Consider the following 15,369-nt stretch of genomic DNA (forward strand, 5'->3'; position numbering starts at 1 on the left):
GAGATATTCCGTCAACCGTTCCAGTCGATGAGGAAGAAGATGAACTTGTTTGAATTTTGTATCTTTGTATTAATGTTTAATTTTTTACTATATCCTGTTTTAAAGTAGTGTACCAATTTGTTTATATCAAGTACAAGCTTAATGGTATCATTAAGTGATGTAATAAAATGTTAATTGACAGTAAAGTTGTACAGTACTTATATTAATATATTGGCCCAACCCACATAAAATTTACTTAATGTATAAAAATATGCCAATTTTCAAGTGCCCAACCCACTTTTATTTTTAAATTAATGAAAATAATTAAATAAAAAGGTTACCATGCATACAAGGGTTATGTTCTTATATAACAGTAACAATTTACAACTAGAAAGCTTGAGTTTTTAATGTGTTTTAAAAAAATGTTAAAAAAGTGACAAATCTTTAAACGCTAATAAAACTCTCAATACAGCTGTTTTGGGGTTAGGCCACTTGTCCGCTTAGCGCCTCAATTATTAGTTTAAATCACTCTGCAATCAATCGTAATTCAGTCAGCGCGTATTGTCTAGTCAAACATTTAAAATAACAAATTATAACCTCTAAACTGTCATAACAGTGCGACCAAAACAAACGAACTAAACCGACCAATCACCACGCGCGGAGTTAGAATTTAACTGTGTTTAGCAAGAATTTCAAATTCCAATTTTAGTAAATGTTTTATTCAACTTTACCATTTACAATTAACAAATTTTAATTAATTTCAAATTATGTACAATGTTTTAGTAAACAAAATATATTTCTATAGTTAAAATTTGTGTGCAATTCTTTATTTTCATTCAATTCCTTGTTCCTATTGTGCAATTTAATAATATTTCATATCAATAAATATTCTACCGAGAAAAAGACGTTGTCACGTAAAATCTTCGCCCGTAAACCGACTTTACAGGCAACCATAATGTTTTTTTTTACTATAAAATTTCCCTTATTGGATTGGATGATCGCTAAGAAAGTTCGATGAATACACAGTTGCTGGTTTTTCGAGGCATTATTAGGTATATTTTGTCTACCTCAACTTTAGGAGGGCCTTAAAACGATTCAATCACCACAGATTACTGACCAAGCTTGAAGATTATGCATGACTCTCTCTCTTTAATGTATAGATAACCATCTTGAAGACGATCATAGCCTTATTATGGTTCAACGCCAACCAATGTTTGAAGACGACATTAAAGTGTATGAGATATTCCATCAGTAGAGGGCTTTTATCTTCTGTAGAATACTTTGTCCTCGAGTCAATTTTGGTGTGAGAGGATCTTGATGATCTAAATTAATTGAGTAAAGATTGCTTTCCTTAATTTCAGTTGAATTCTTGGCGAGTGCAATTTGAACTATGTACAGAAGAATTAAGCTCCCAACAGAATATTTCAATTATTGATCTAAGGGTTAATATTTTTCCAGCACTCTCTCCGCAAGAACATAACTTACGTTTGCAGTCAAGTAAATCAATAACAATATTATTTATATCAGAATCAAATTTGTATTGCTTTGCTTGGCTGCAAATGTAAGTTATATGTTCTTGCTGAGAGAGTTCTGGAAACATATTAATCTTAGATCAATAATTGATAGATTCTGTTGAGAGCTTAATTTTTCTGTACATAGTTAAAATTGTGCTCGCCATGAATCCTATATATATATATATATATATATATATATATATATATATATATATATATATATATATATATATATATATATATATAAATGAATAATAATGTACTGAATAAGTATATAAAAGTACTTGCTCCCGGCGGATGTTATTTAGTTTAGTTATTTAAACACATATGTGAAAGAAACAGCCAAATACAAAATAAATGAATCGTAAAAAGTGAGGGCTCTATGGTGTAATGGTAGCACATTCACCCGGCAAGTGAGAGATCCGGGTTCGAGTCCCGGTGGAGCAAGTACTTTTTGCGGTTCAATGTTTATTGAAATTATATATATATATATATATATATATATATATATATATATATATATATATATATATATATATATATATATATATATATAGATAGATAGATACATGTAGACATATGTACATATATATATATATAAAATTATCTAGGTTCAAGTAGGACGAGTATGTTCATCAAGCCTTTTTGAAGTTAAATTAAGCTATTGCCACATACAAAAATTTAATAAATATATATTTATTTTTCTGTGATGTAAAATTGTTAGTTTAGCACTGTAAGAGCTTGAAACATCACCAGCCGGTAAACATTTTAATGAATAACACTATTGGAAGAATAAGCATAGAAATACTATATCTGACAATACAGACTTGAATTTTCCAGTGTAATCTATTCTTATTACAACTATATTATCTAGTTTTTTGTTGTTGTAGTCACTTATATAAATAAAGACTTGAATAATGTAAACTTTATATGGTGAATTTATATTGGTATTATTATTATGGAAAATTTACTTTTTGAAGCTGTAAAACAATTGTTTCGAAGATAAAATTACTTTTGAATAGTTAATATATTTATAAAAACATACTAATTTGTGTAGTTTGTTATCCTAGTTCGGAAAGAATATGATCAAGTTAAGCAGATGATGTAATCACAAATTAGAGAACATCACAAAAAGGGTTCATGGTGTATAGCAAAAGCCTGGTACAAAATAGGCAAATCAGAAAAAAGTACTTTGGCCATGGCTTTGCAGTGTTTGCACTGTGTGTAATGTGACTGAATGTGTGCCTTGTGCCTTCTGTAATCTGGCTTGTTTAGGTTGTGATCGTTGTGCATAATTGTTTATTAAAAGTATATTTTACATTGTATGACTTATTATACGAACTTAATTCGAATTTTGCCTGAAGACGGTGTACAGTAAGATTCTTCTTAATATTTGTTTTACACACACAGGTTACAAGTTTTATAAAGTGTAACAGATTCAGTGTATTGTTTAGGTTAGGTTTTTACTCAAAATGCCTAAGTACTATTGTGATTATTGTGACACGTACCTTACTCACGATTCACCTTCTGTCAGAAAAACACACTGCCAAGGACGGAAACATAAAGATAATGTTAAATTCTACTATCAAAAATGGATGGAAGAACAAGCTCAGCATCTCATTGATGCCACAACTGCTGCATTCAAAGCTGGCAAAATTGCATCAAATCCATTTGCCAGTACTAAAGGAGCTGCTATTCCGCCTCCCAACATGAATATGGGACCCATGGGTCCAATGAGACCTCCAGGTCCTCCTCAGCCTGGCCCCGGACCAATGATGCCTGGACCACCTGGAATGCATCCTGGCATGGGACCTATGATGATGGGACCTCATGGACCAATGCCACCAATGATGGGAATGCCGAGACCACCTATGGGACAAATGATGGGACCGATGATGCCAATGGGTCCCATGGGACCAATGGGTCCAATGCGACCTCCAATATTGCAACCAATGAAATAGGTAGGTTACACTTTGAATATTCAGCATAAGCTGTAGGCATACACATTTGGGGGGAAGGGTTTCCGGGTAGGGTACGATAAGCGGACCCGGTTTTTTATATCTAAATTGGCAAACGATATTACCTAATCATAACCATCGATATAATCAATTGATACTGATTAATTATTTTGAATTATTAACTTAAATAGTCTATATCAACAGCTGTAAACACTTTAAAATAATACAAGTGTAACTTAAGGTAACATTTCAATTTTACATAAGTAATTTTAATTATTGAAAATGGCAGTCAATTTTAGAAAACTACAAGACATTGCTTTAAAAGATGATAAGAAATAAATCAAATATATTGTTTTGTGGCTTCAACATGTTGGACTCGTACCGAAAACCCCATTATGTGAAATTTGTGGGAAAGAAACAACTGCAACTGTGAGAGGAGCAAATATGGTCATCTTCAGTTTTCCTAATTTTTGTTATAATAATTTGTTTGATCACTATAAATATTGAATTCATATTTTAATTTAAAACATATGTTTGTTATTGAGGACTATAGATACTTTTATATCGATTGATAGTCTAGGATTTGAGATGCGAATATTAGGTATCGAAGACTACATTCTTCGATATAAAAAACCGGGTCCGCGTATCGTACCCTACCAGGGTTTCCATGCTCCAATTATATCATGTTTGGATAATAACGTGAAGTCTTATTGAAAGGCAAATTTGAAATTTAATTATAGAAATTTCTGTAATTTGCTACAAGCACAGTAAATAATTTAAAAAATATAAACAATAACTTTTCGTAATTCTAAGCTGTTAATGTGAAAAGGTTTTCTATACCACTGGTTAAAGAAATAAAACTAAATTAGATGCAAAAAATTTGAATTGATTGATTTCATAATGCAATTAATAAAAGATTTTAAGGTATTGTGACAAACTGTTAAAATACATGTCATTATTACATGTTGTTACGATGGCCATTCTGTCTTCATCTACTATTTGTTATTAGGCAATATAAATAGTTTTAGATTAGGTTATCGTAGATATGTTAACTATTAGTACCAAAGTTAAAGGTACCCTTTACTAGCACTCACGTGGTCTGAGCTAGAATTTAGGTAACTGAAGGGATGTTTACCTTTTTTTTGTCAGAAGTGAGGGAGGGCGTCACTGACACTAACTAATTCAAGCTCAGATCATGTGAGGGCTTTTATCTCTTTATATCTATAATACATACAGGCTACAGTATAATAAGAGGCCACCAACACAATCGGATGATGATTATTGATTTTAAATATACAATACTATCGAATATGACATTTGACCTATAGATATTAATAATTAGTCATTGCTAGTTTTATTTAGACTAGTGACATCATTAACTTACCAGTTGCTGCAAGTGATGTCATTACCAGCTGTTATTTAGTTTATTTAGGAGAAGGCTGGTGACCGACAAGAACAATGGCGATGAATATGCAGTTATTGACTCAAAATGTTTTTACAAACACTGAACAATGTATTAAATGGTTGCAAGAGAAGGAGCTACCTCTTTAAAAATCAAGTATCCTGTTTGTAGTGAGGTGATGAAAACTAGAATTAAAAGTGGAAATCTAATAGTATTTCGCTACAAGAAAAGTCAGAACAAACACAACGTTGCATAAAAAAGCACTTAAGAAGATTTTTTTAACATTCTAAATTTTATATTATGAATATACTGAAAATCATGTACTTGTTTAGTTGAAATCAAACAAACTAAGACATTTTAATAAATGTAGTTTTTACAGCATCAGTACCTGCAGAAATACCATTTCAGATTGGCTGAAGTAATTGTAAGTACTACGCTGCTTTGGATGGTCTTGAATATTGATGATTCCATATCATTCAATAGTCATCTAATTGTGTTGGTGGCCACTTATTATACTGCAGCCAGTATTACATATGCATTTACCTACTTATAGCCTAATAGCAAATAGGGACAGAGTGACCTACTTCTCACCGACATCACTTCATTTAAGGAGGCAGAAAACAAGAACTGATGATCATAATAATACGTAATCTTCACAGTAGGCCTAAGCCAAATTTAAATATGTTCTTTCAAATAATGTAGTTCTTCTAGGTTCCTAGTAAGAAAAACTGTTCCAAAAAGAGTGGTCCCCGGATAATACCAAAGTGCCGATTTTAATTCCACACAGCATGGTGAAGCAGCATCAATGGCTGGAGTATAATAAGCAGCTGTACCACAACAATCATACCACTGATATGATTAACTTATCCAAACTAACAAACAATTAAAAAATTACCTAAAATGTCAAACTGAGTAAGGCTTACATCATCAGTATTTCAAATTATAGTACAGCTATGTATATATATATATATATATATATATATGTATACCCGCTCTGCAACAGAAATTGATCTAGCACTTAATGGTAACTTATTGAATAGCCTAGCTCCGGTTATTGCATAGTTCTGTTGAGTTTTACTTAACCTAGCATATTGTACATCAATTGTATTTTTAATTCTAGTGTTGTGTTCATGGTTAAAGCTTCTAAGATTGAAAGAGTTGAGATTTTCCTTAACAAAAACTAAACTGTGTAATATATATATATATATATATATATATATATATACATGGAAGCGTAAGTATACCCAGTTCTTCAAAAAATGGCCTACAGGACTCATTGTCGCTAATTCCTACTATGCAGCGTATGGCTTTCTTTTGCCACTTAAACACAGTCTTGGCTCCACTAGAATTGCCCCACAGTAAAACCCCATACAGAAGGTGTACATTAAAAAAAGCGTAATATGCACTAATGACAAGATTAAGACTTGTATACAATTTTAGTTTTTTTTAGTATAAAAATTACTCTTGCTAATCTAATACATAAATGGTTTGTATGGATTCCCCAGCTAAGCTTTGAGTCTAAATTGATACCAAGTAGTTTTACAGACTTATTTTCAGAATTACGTAAACTAAAGACAATTTCCTCGGTCTTGTTATTATTAACAGTTAATTTATTAGCCGAGAACCAGAGATAGGACCTTTCCCTCATATAGCCCATAACGACATCATTTAATTTTGAGTCTCTGTCTGATGATAACAGAGTTGTATCATCAGCATACAAGACAACCTTACACAGAGATGATCTGCAAGTAGGTTGGCTTATACGCCACTTTTTAAACTTTGTTTCATGGTCTTCCACAAGCTTTGGACAGTCTGTTATTATTTATAAAAGAAAATACGTTTATTATATGAAAAAGTGTTTATAGCTGTTACAAGTTAGTTATTGTTAAAAAATCAGTATCGGTTAAGTATATCGAAAGTTATAATTAAGTAATATTGTTTGTCAATATTGATATAAAAAACCGGGTCCACTTATTGTAATCTACCCCAGATCTAAATTTCAGTTTTTAAAGGGTAGGCCTACACATAACATTTGTTTCAAAAGTAATTTTTTTCAAGTAAATTTTAAACAGTTAACTTTTATATGCTAAAAAGAGGAACACGGGCCTATCAGCTGACCTTAATGTATGTGAATACTTGATTACAGTTGTCTAAAGAAGACCCTTTCAACCACTTTTTTGCAAGCGGTTGGACATTGCTGCGCCCAGGAGTGAAAATAAACACTTAAAAAAATATATTTCCTGCGATAATGTTTAACTATCCCACATGGGATAACCACGTTAGCTATGACAATCTGAAATCACTTTTATCAACTGCTTAAAGTAGTATGTTTTCATTTCCAGAAAGATTTTTAGGTGTAGTGATCCATAATTGCACAATAGCTAATAATATGTTAATTCAGTGCTGCCTGTAACAACACACAATGAAATGTATTATCTTCTTAGTAAAGGAACCAGTAGACCATGACAATGATATCTGTTCGGTCCAGTACCTCTTGGTACATAACCATTGCACATGTCTTCCACAGTGGGTTAAATAAATGTCTGGCCTTTTGGTGACAAAGGTTGGAGTCTCTTGTGTTAAATGAAACATAATAAATTTACACATTTGATTTTAATAAAACTTATTTTTTCAGATTGCTTTCCTGTAATTTACGGAAGACGGTGGCTCAGTTATTTCTTCAGGACTGACATCTATTTGTTATACAATGTACTTTTATTTTATAATGACTGTGAAGAATCAGATTGGAACACTTAGTGTACATGAAAAGTTGATGTATTTATTTGTGTTTATTCATTGTGATAAGTGAGAAGATCAGTGTTCAACTGATAAATAAGTATTTTATAAGATCAGTGTAAAGTGTAATTCTTTCCTTTTCTCAGTACATCCTTTAATATTTAAGAGTTATCTTTGATAACTTTACTAACTTATTGTTAATATCATGTGGAAACCAATTGATGTTGAATACATACAGAAAGCTTGCAGTTGAGCGTATTATATCGTCAGGTGACCTAAAATAATTAAACATACATTAATTATATTCACACTCAGAGCTTACAGAATCATACAGCATGGACATCCCAAGACCAGACTCTGTGCCACTTTGGGGCCAATGTGTGTAAAGTAATTAAGCTTTATCAAGATCGTTTTATTGTACTCATATAGTATGTTGATGATTACTAAAATAAAAGAACAAAAATGGGTAGTAGTTTTATATGACTCATAGTTTTTAGAATTAATACGCATTTTACAAAAAAATTCTGTTATTAATGTACTAAACGTTTTCAGCTTTAAAAATTGTAAGTTTAGTAAAATTGTGTACTTTCAAAACAAATTTGTACACACACATATCATCTGTATGTGTGTATAATTTAAGTATAACTTCACATATGGAAATGTACCAGCTGTCATAGGGTCTAAAATAAGATTGATTTATCAACGATTTTAATAAAATATAACCTGAAGTTAAGCACCAACTATTTCCGGTTCACACCACATTGAAGATCTGTTAACTGATGATGACTATCCAAAAGGAGGCAGAAATATTTAAAAAAGTTTATTTGGTTAGCAGTATTTTGTACAGTTGCACAGTGTGAACTGGAAGAAATTAACATTCAGTTATATATAATTTCAGAATTGTTAAGAAAATTTAACTTCTTATTAATTTTTGTCATAGGTTTTATTTTATTTGATATTATAATGGCTGAGTTACTAACAATTTAGAACAGGATTTATTATTGAAAGGGTGGTCATTTTAACAAATAATGGTGTTTATAAATGATTTATTTGGTGAGCAATTTACAAGGCTCTGGATTTATTGTCCAACAAATCAATAATCACAGAGAGCATGTACCAACACGAAATACCACAAGGAGCTTTGAAAAATTATCAAGAATGGACAAGAAATAATTGGCTGAGCAATTTCTTCAAATAAACTATAGATTTTCACATTTTCACTTGATGTCTTTAATTTTCTTTTACTTTTAGGCAAAATCATTAACTGACTTATTAACATGAATCTACCAAATGCAGATTAGCAAGCGAGTGGAATAAAGACATTCAGCCAATCAGCAAACTATCCAAAATTGAGAAATTATTGTGCCAACATAATGGATAAATTTTAATGGAACATGAAGTCATTACATTACTCTTCAAGTTGTATAAAAAAATCAAGTCTGCAGCATTTGTAAGGAGCAGCAGATAATAAGTTTAGTATGTGTTGTAATTGCCTTTATTATTCTTATATTTTAAATCATCTTCTCTAACAAGACAACTGACAAAAGGAATAGAAATAATCATACACATGCTAAAACAAATATGAAGAAATTTTATTGATAAAATGTTAATAAACCATGAAAGTAGTTAGTTATAACTTTTAAATAATAATCAAAGTTAATGAAAAAATAATTTTATTGGTATTATAAATACAAAAGTTTGTGAATAATGATGTTTGATACTTAATCAAATACAATCTAGTTTACAGATTTAGATGAAATTTTACATAGATTTTGGCTGGATATCAGAATAGTAAATACAGCAGCGCGTTGATTATCCAAAACAATTGGTGAAGGGGGTTTTTAGATAATCAAACATCACTGTAAAAATATTTAGTTTTTTGTTAAGGTTAGGGTAATGGGTGGAATTGCAAAAAAAAAAAAAAAAAAAAAAAAAAACGTTTTAGGACTAGAACACACAATAGCACCTTTTAATATCAGAGCATATATTATAAGACAGCAGTATGTGAAAAATGAACATCTAGATAAAAAATTTTACAATTAAATATGCATCAACCTTAAAACAAACATTTTTGGGGTGCCCCAAGGATCAATATTGGGACCTTTGCTATTCCTCCGTTACCTTAAAAGTATCCCAGAGTTTAAAAAGTTGTGTTTTTACGCTGATGATTAGTGCATCAACCGTTGAGAGTTAGTGCATCATCTAAGGAGGAAGTCAAAATGTCAGCCTTCCTCAGTTTGTAAAATCTAAATCAGTTTTTCCAAAGAAGTAATTTAATTTTGAACCAACAAACACCCGTTTATGTTGAGTTTAATGCAAATAGAGGAAGAAATCAAATTAGTCCCAATATACAAATTGACTAAGTTTCTGTACTGAAAGCTGAAGAGGTAAAATTCTTAGGCCTAACTTTGGACAGTTCCTTAAATTGGAATAAACATTCAGATAAGATCGTCTCAAAAATTAATTCTGGTTTTTATGCTCTTTGTAGAATGTCAAAATTATATATATACATCGAACAGTAAAGTCTATATATTTTTTTCCCATATTCATTCACATATTACATTCGGTATTTATATGGGCAAACATTTTGATTCAATTTTAATCATTCAGAAAAAATCAATCCGTATTATTTTAAAATTGCAATGGAATGAATCAGTTAAAACACATTTCCCTCGATTGGGGATAATGACGGTTTATAGTGCATATATCTAGAGCACTATACTGTCAGTAAAAAATAATGTGACATTAGTACCTCATGGCGACATTCACAACTATAATACCAGAAATAGAAATAAAATGTTTGTAGATTATGATTTACAATTCTATTGTAAAAAGCCAAAATATAAGGGTGCAAAATTCTGCAATATACTTCCAAATTACTTAAAATTATCGGAAGAGACCAAAATTTTTCTAATTAAATTGCGAAATTACCTAACTAACTTACTATTATTTTACTTCAATTAATTTTTTGAAATTCATAATGGATGAATATTGTTTGTATTTATATTACCATTTATTTTATACTTATTTAAATTATTCATAATTAGTGTTGTTTATTTTTGATCAACTTTTATGGATTTATTGTGGACCTTACAAACTTGTATATTTAAATATATTTGTTGTGTTTATATTCTTGACACCATTCATGTGCACCATGTGTAAAGTCTGAGTAAAGATGTTTCTGATTTATGTGAAGGCAACACAAAGTAGGGATTGCACATATAGTAAATACAGTGTTAGCTCAGTGATTTATATATCATAGAAAATTTACTTAAAATAAAATGGGAAGAGTACAAAATCAACCCAAAATTAAATGCATCAGATAAAACAGAACAAAACTGAAAGAAAAAGTTGAACATGTTTGTTTGCTTAAGTTTTAACACCCTTTTTCTTTTTCCTTTAAGTCTCGTAGGTGTTTTAAAGACAACAGCTACATAGTATCACATTCATCCTGCTGTTCCAACCATATAATGCCAGTCTCAAAACACTGGATGGCTTCTTTATTAGTTGGACCTTTTTCAACTGAGATGTCATCATTGTTTTCATCAATGTCATCTTCAGGCTCGTGTACCTGCACTATTACGTTGTCATCTGTCAATAGTTTATAGTCTGGATCATCCTCATCACACTGTAGCCACTCATCACATTCTTCAAATTGTGAACTCTTTCAACAGCTCAACCACTTCTGAAACAGATGTCATTTCTTGGTACTTCAGTTGAAGGCCTTATTTTGACAAAGTTTGTTCTAGTCTCTTTAACAGCCTACGCTTCTGCAGCCATGTAAACAGCATCCTTTAAGTTAGTATGTTTGTAGATTTTAAGGATTATTTTATTTTCTACTCGGTCAATCAACACACTACGAAGCAATGCTATTCTGTAATAATGCTTGAAGGCCTCAATCACTCATTACTCCATGGGTTGAAGGACTGAGCAGAAAAATCACCTTGAACTTTTCATCTTCTCTCTCAAGTGAAAGGTTTGAGGGATGACTGTATTATTAATTACCAATAGCACATTTCCAGTATCCCCAGTTTTCATCTGATGTTTTTTTAACCTCTAGGATGAATACACTATCATACCACTCAATAAATATTTTAGTATCCATCCACGAGGTTTTTGTAGATAATCAGAATTCTTTTATTCCTTTAAAGCATTGTGAATTTATAGATTTTCCAATGAGTAGCAAAGGTAGCCTATGTGTACCATAGCTGTTATGCGGGACTTATCCAGGCACTTTTTAGAAAAAAGGATTTGGTCGGCAATTTTCTTCCAATATAACCCAGTTTCATCTGCATTGTAGATGCTACTGTCCTCATATCCTTCATCAACAAGCAAACTCGTAAACATTTCTTTGAAATTTTCAGCAGAATCAGTATCAGCTGACAGCTTTTCCCCTTGAATGTTTATCTCTTTAATCCCATGCCTAGATTTAAATCCCTTAAGCTAACCAGTGGCAGCTTTAAAATCGTCACTAAGTAGTTTTTTGTTCATTTCCAATGATTTTTCGCAAATCAAAGAGCACTTATGGGTTGACCTTGGCCTTTTACCAGCATGAACCTTGTGTAGCAACTGCAGTCTCCAAGTTCTGATTTTCTGCTGTTTTCATAGTTTTTCTATGCAAGCTGCCCTCTTCACTGTCTAGTACACACGCAAAATTTGTGATAGATTCACTGTTTTTTTTTTTATGTCAGTTATTGTTGAATTTGCGATGCCAAAATCACGAGCTAAGCTTGATCCACTTGCACCTTTTTTAATTGATCTAGAATTTTAAGTTTATCAGATAATCTGAGAATAACACGTTTACGTTTTGCCGACATTGCTAGAAACCACACAGCACAACGAACAATAGCACACAGGTCAAAGCCTAATTTCAGTGACACAAAGTGAAGTTAGGTGGACGTGGAACAATACTGTACGTAACAATATTCTGTAGTGAAATGGTGGACTGTGTTGATCGTGCTCAGCACTATGCCGCATGCGCTTCTGCCGGCTGGTTCTGTTATTACTGTTTGACCAATCCAGTACTATCCAACTCCCACACTCTTGCTGGTTTTTAATTTTGCCAGAGGAACTAATTCGTGAGCAGCACTGCATGTTCATTGGCATGGTAATGTAGATGATATAGATCCTATAAATCATACTGCCGATATATCACACAATCCTTATTGATACAATATATTTATCAATGAATATGAACTTTTATGATTTTTAACAATATTACCGATGCAAAGGAATAAGTGGTAGGCATGCACAAGAGCACATATTCGACAATAACATTAGTCTTCATAATCGTAATATACAACCTAAGTCGGAAAGGGCTAATCAATCGTAAAATTTCAGTGGGATTTGGCTTTCGGTTAACCAACATTTTGTATGACCTACTTTTGGATAATCAACGCTTTACTATAAAGATATTTTCATCCTAAAATAATACTCGGTAGAAAATATTTATTCAAGAATGTCGTGTTTGCATGAACGAAATACCAACTAGGGTGCTGCAAATGATCAGTGAACATTTAAACTTTTTACTTTATTTTGGATACTAGAAAATTAGTTTTCATCACTCTGTGTGGTAGTGGGTTATTTTCCAATACATCTGGGATCTGCAAAATTCATTGTTTTCCTCGTAGCTAAGTCAGCTGATTTTCCCTCTCCCGAAAATTAGTTTCCCTATGTAAACCGTTCTTCCCTTGTATAAACAATTGAAATTTCCAATTTTGTCAAAAGGATCACTGATGTCCTATGTTCAAACAGCCGATTTTAACACCAAAATAAATTATAAAATAGTGTTACGTTTCCTTAGTGAAGAATAATATTACTAGACTATGAAATGTCAGATAATGTATTAAAATATATTTTTTGCTTTTTGCATCGTGATGAAAATTATCGTTCAGTACTTTCTTCAGAAGTATTGTGGGTTTGATAGCATTTTCCACGGTCGACTTTGCTTCATGCGTAAATACAATCTCGATCAGTTGGGGGAATAGGTCACTTTCAAGACTAGTAACGAAATATGCTGTTACTTTGACATTGTGAGGGCACTAATATGACTCAATGAACTGTTCACTCTGCGATTACAGTTTAAGGAAGCAACCGAGCACAGTGAGCCCATAGCCATTGCAAATAGAATCACAAAGCAATGCACCAGTCACAAAGTGAAAGTTTTAAAGGCAGAAATCCTATATGATACTGTGTATGAAAATTTATATAATTCCTAGAATGAACCTAGTTGTCCCATGGATTTGTGCTCTATAGTTTTCCAAACAGATCAATGCCAATATGGAATAAGCATATGAGAATTGTCTGTGGTGTAGGAGGAAGACAATAAACATTTTCATTGCTAGCCAGGCAGGCTCTTCCATTTTAACTCCAAACATATCTAAGATTGTTACCAGGTTGTTTTCTCTCAACAAACAACTCTTTTACTGTTTTTTTGGATATCAGGCGATACTTTATAAGAAATAAAGGATATAGGTTTGGACTCTAGGACAGGGTGCTAGGTTTGGCAAACATGGACTCAGTTTTATAAATGACAAGATCTCAACTGTTCCGTAAAATTCTTTGGTATGGAGCTTTTACAGCTATTTTGAACTAAATACATACTGATTAGTCAAAAAGATGGAGGATATTAGATATTGCCAAGCTTAAGTATGTACTGAATTGAATCATAATTTTTTACCAAATGTGCTACATGCACGCAGTGTAAAAACTAAAATTCAAACTCCTTAAACATAAAATAAATACCACAAAAATCCAAATTAATTAGTAATTATAATTTTAGTTAATAACATACAAACAGAGTTGCACATAAGCATAGATTTTTGATGTAATGCAGACATTTGATAAATGGAAGTTGTTCTAATCAAAATTAATTGACAACATTTTATCTGAGCTAACACCAATTTAATGTTGAATGAAGGAACCTCTGCACAGGTTTTGCCTTTAGAGGCCCTATATATTGGTAAAAGTATGTTTAATTAAAATATTGGTTAATTGATCATATAAATAAAGCGTTTCCCTTTTTGTTAATTTTAGTTTATTTTCATGTAAGAGTCATCATGCAAGTGGTATATTGAAATGTGTGTTAAGTGCTAAATATAGTTAAAGTGATTCTTAAATTATTACTTTAAAATTTTTTTTAAATATGTACATAACACTTTTATGAATAAAGTATTCTTAATTATGAAATCAATCTATATATTACATTCATTAACATTTGCAGTTAAATTATTTGGAAAAATTACAAAGTATTAAAAATATTAGTGACCTAGGAAATAAGCCTACATGGGCAGAAGGCTCATAGGCATACGCATATGTAGGCTCGAGTTGACCCCATGAAAATGAAAACATGCACTCACACAATTAATTAGTTACTGTATCAATATAAAGTGAATAATTAAAAGTAATAAAATCTTGTAAAAAATTGTATAATTCCAGAATCAAGAGAAAAGAAACCGACAGAGCATCATCTCATATACAGTGATTGCTTACAGAGGATTATAGTGAATGCAGTAAAGCGGAATAAATAAATTATATTGAGAGCTACATAAACCATTCATAGTTGTCGGTAGTGGAGTGACAGGTTATGTAAGGAAGGGAGGGCCAGTATTAAAAGTTCTGTCTGTATTCAGCCTAATAATTGATTCAGATTGCTTACAAAATAAAGCTGGCCTCTTCATATAAGCATTCTTTACCACTATTATACTCTTAATTAAAATAATGTAAAATAATTCAGTACTAGTGTAAAATTAAGTTATGCTTAAGTGCATGGCAATAGGCC

General features: G+C 31.6%; 1 protein-coding gene across 1 annotated transcript; it reads left to right on the forward strand.

Annotated features, from left to right (window-relative positions):
- Window positions 1–2,697: 2,697 nt before the first annotated feature.
- Window positions 2,698–7,706, forward strand: LOC124359769 (U1 small nuclear ribonucleoprotein C). Its single transcript, XM_046812783.1, has 2 exons — window positions 2,698–3,454; window positions 7,489–7,706. Exon 1 carries the CDS (start codon window positions 2,966–2,968, stop codon window positions 3,452–3,454), a length of 489 nt encoding a protein of 162 aa, XP_046668739.1. The 5' UTR covers window positions 2,698–2,965; the 3' UTR covers window positions 7,489–7,706.
- Window positions 7,707–15,369: the final 7,663 nt, after the last annotated feature.

This window comes from Homalodisca vitripennis, chromosome 4 (genome assembly GCF_021130785.1).
Source record: "Homalodisca vitripennis isolate AUS2020 chromosome 4, UT_GWSS_2.1, whole genome shotgun sequence".
NCBI classification, from domain to species: domain Eukaryota; kingdom Metazoa; phylum Arthropoda; class Insecta; order Hemiptera; family Cicadellidae; genus Homalodisca; species Homalodisca vitripennis.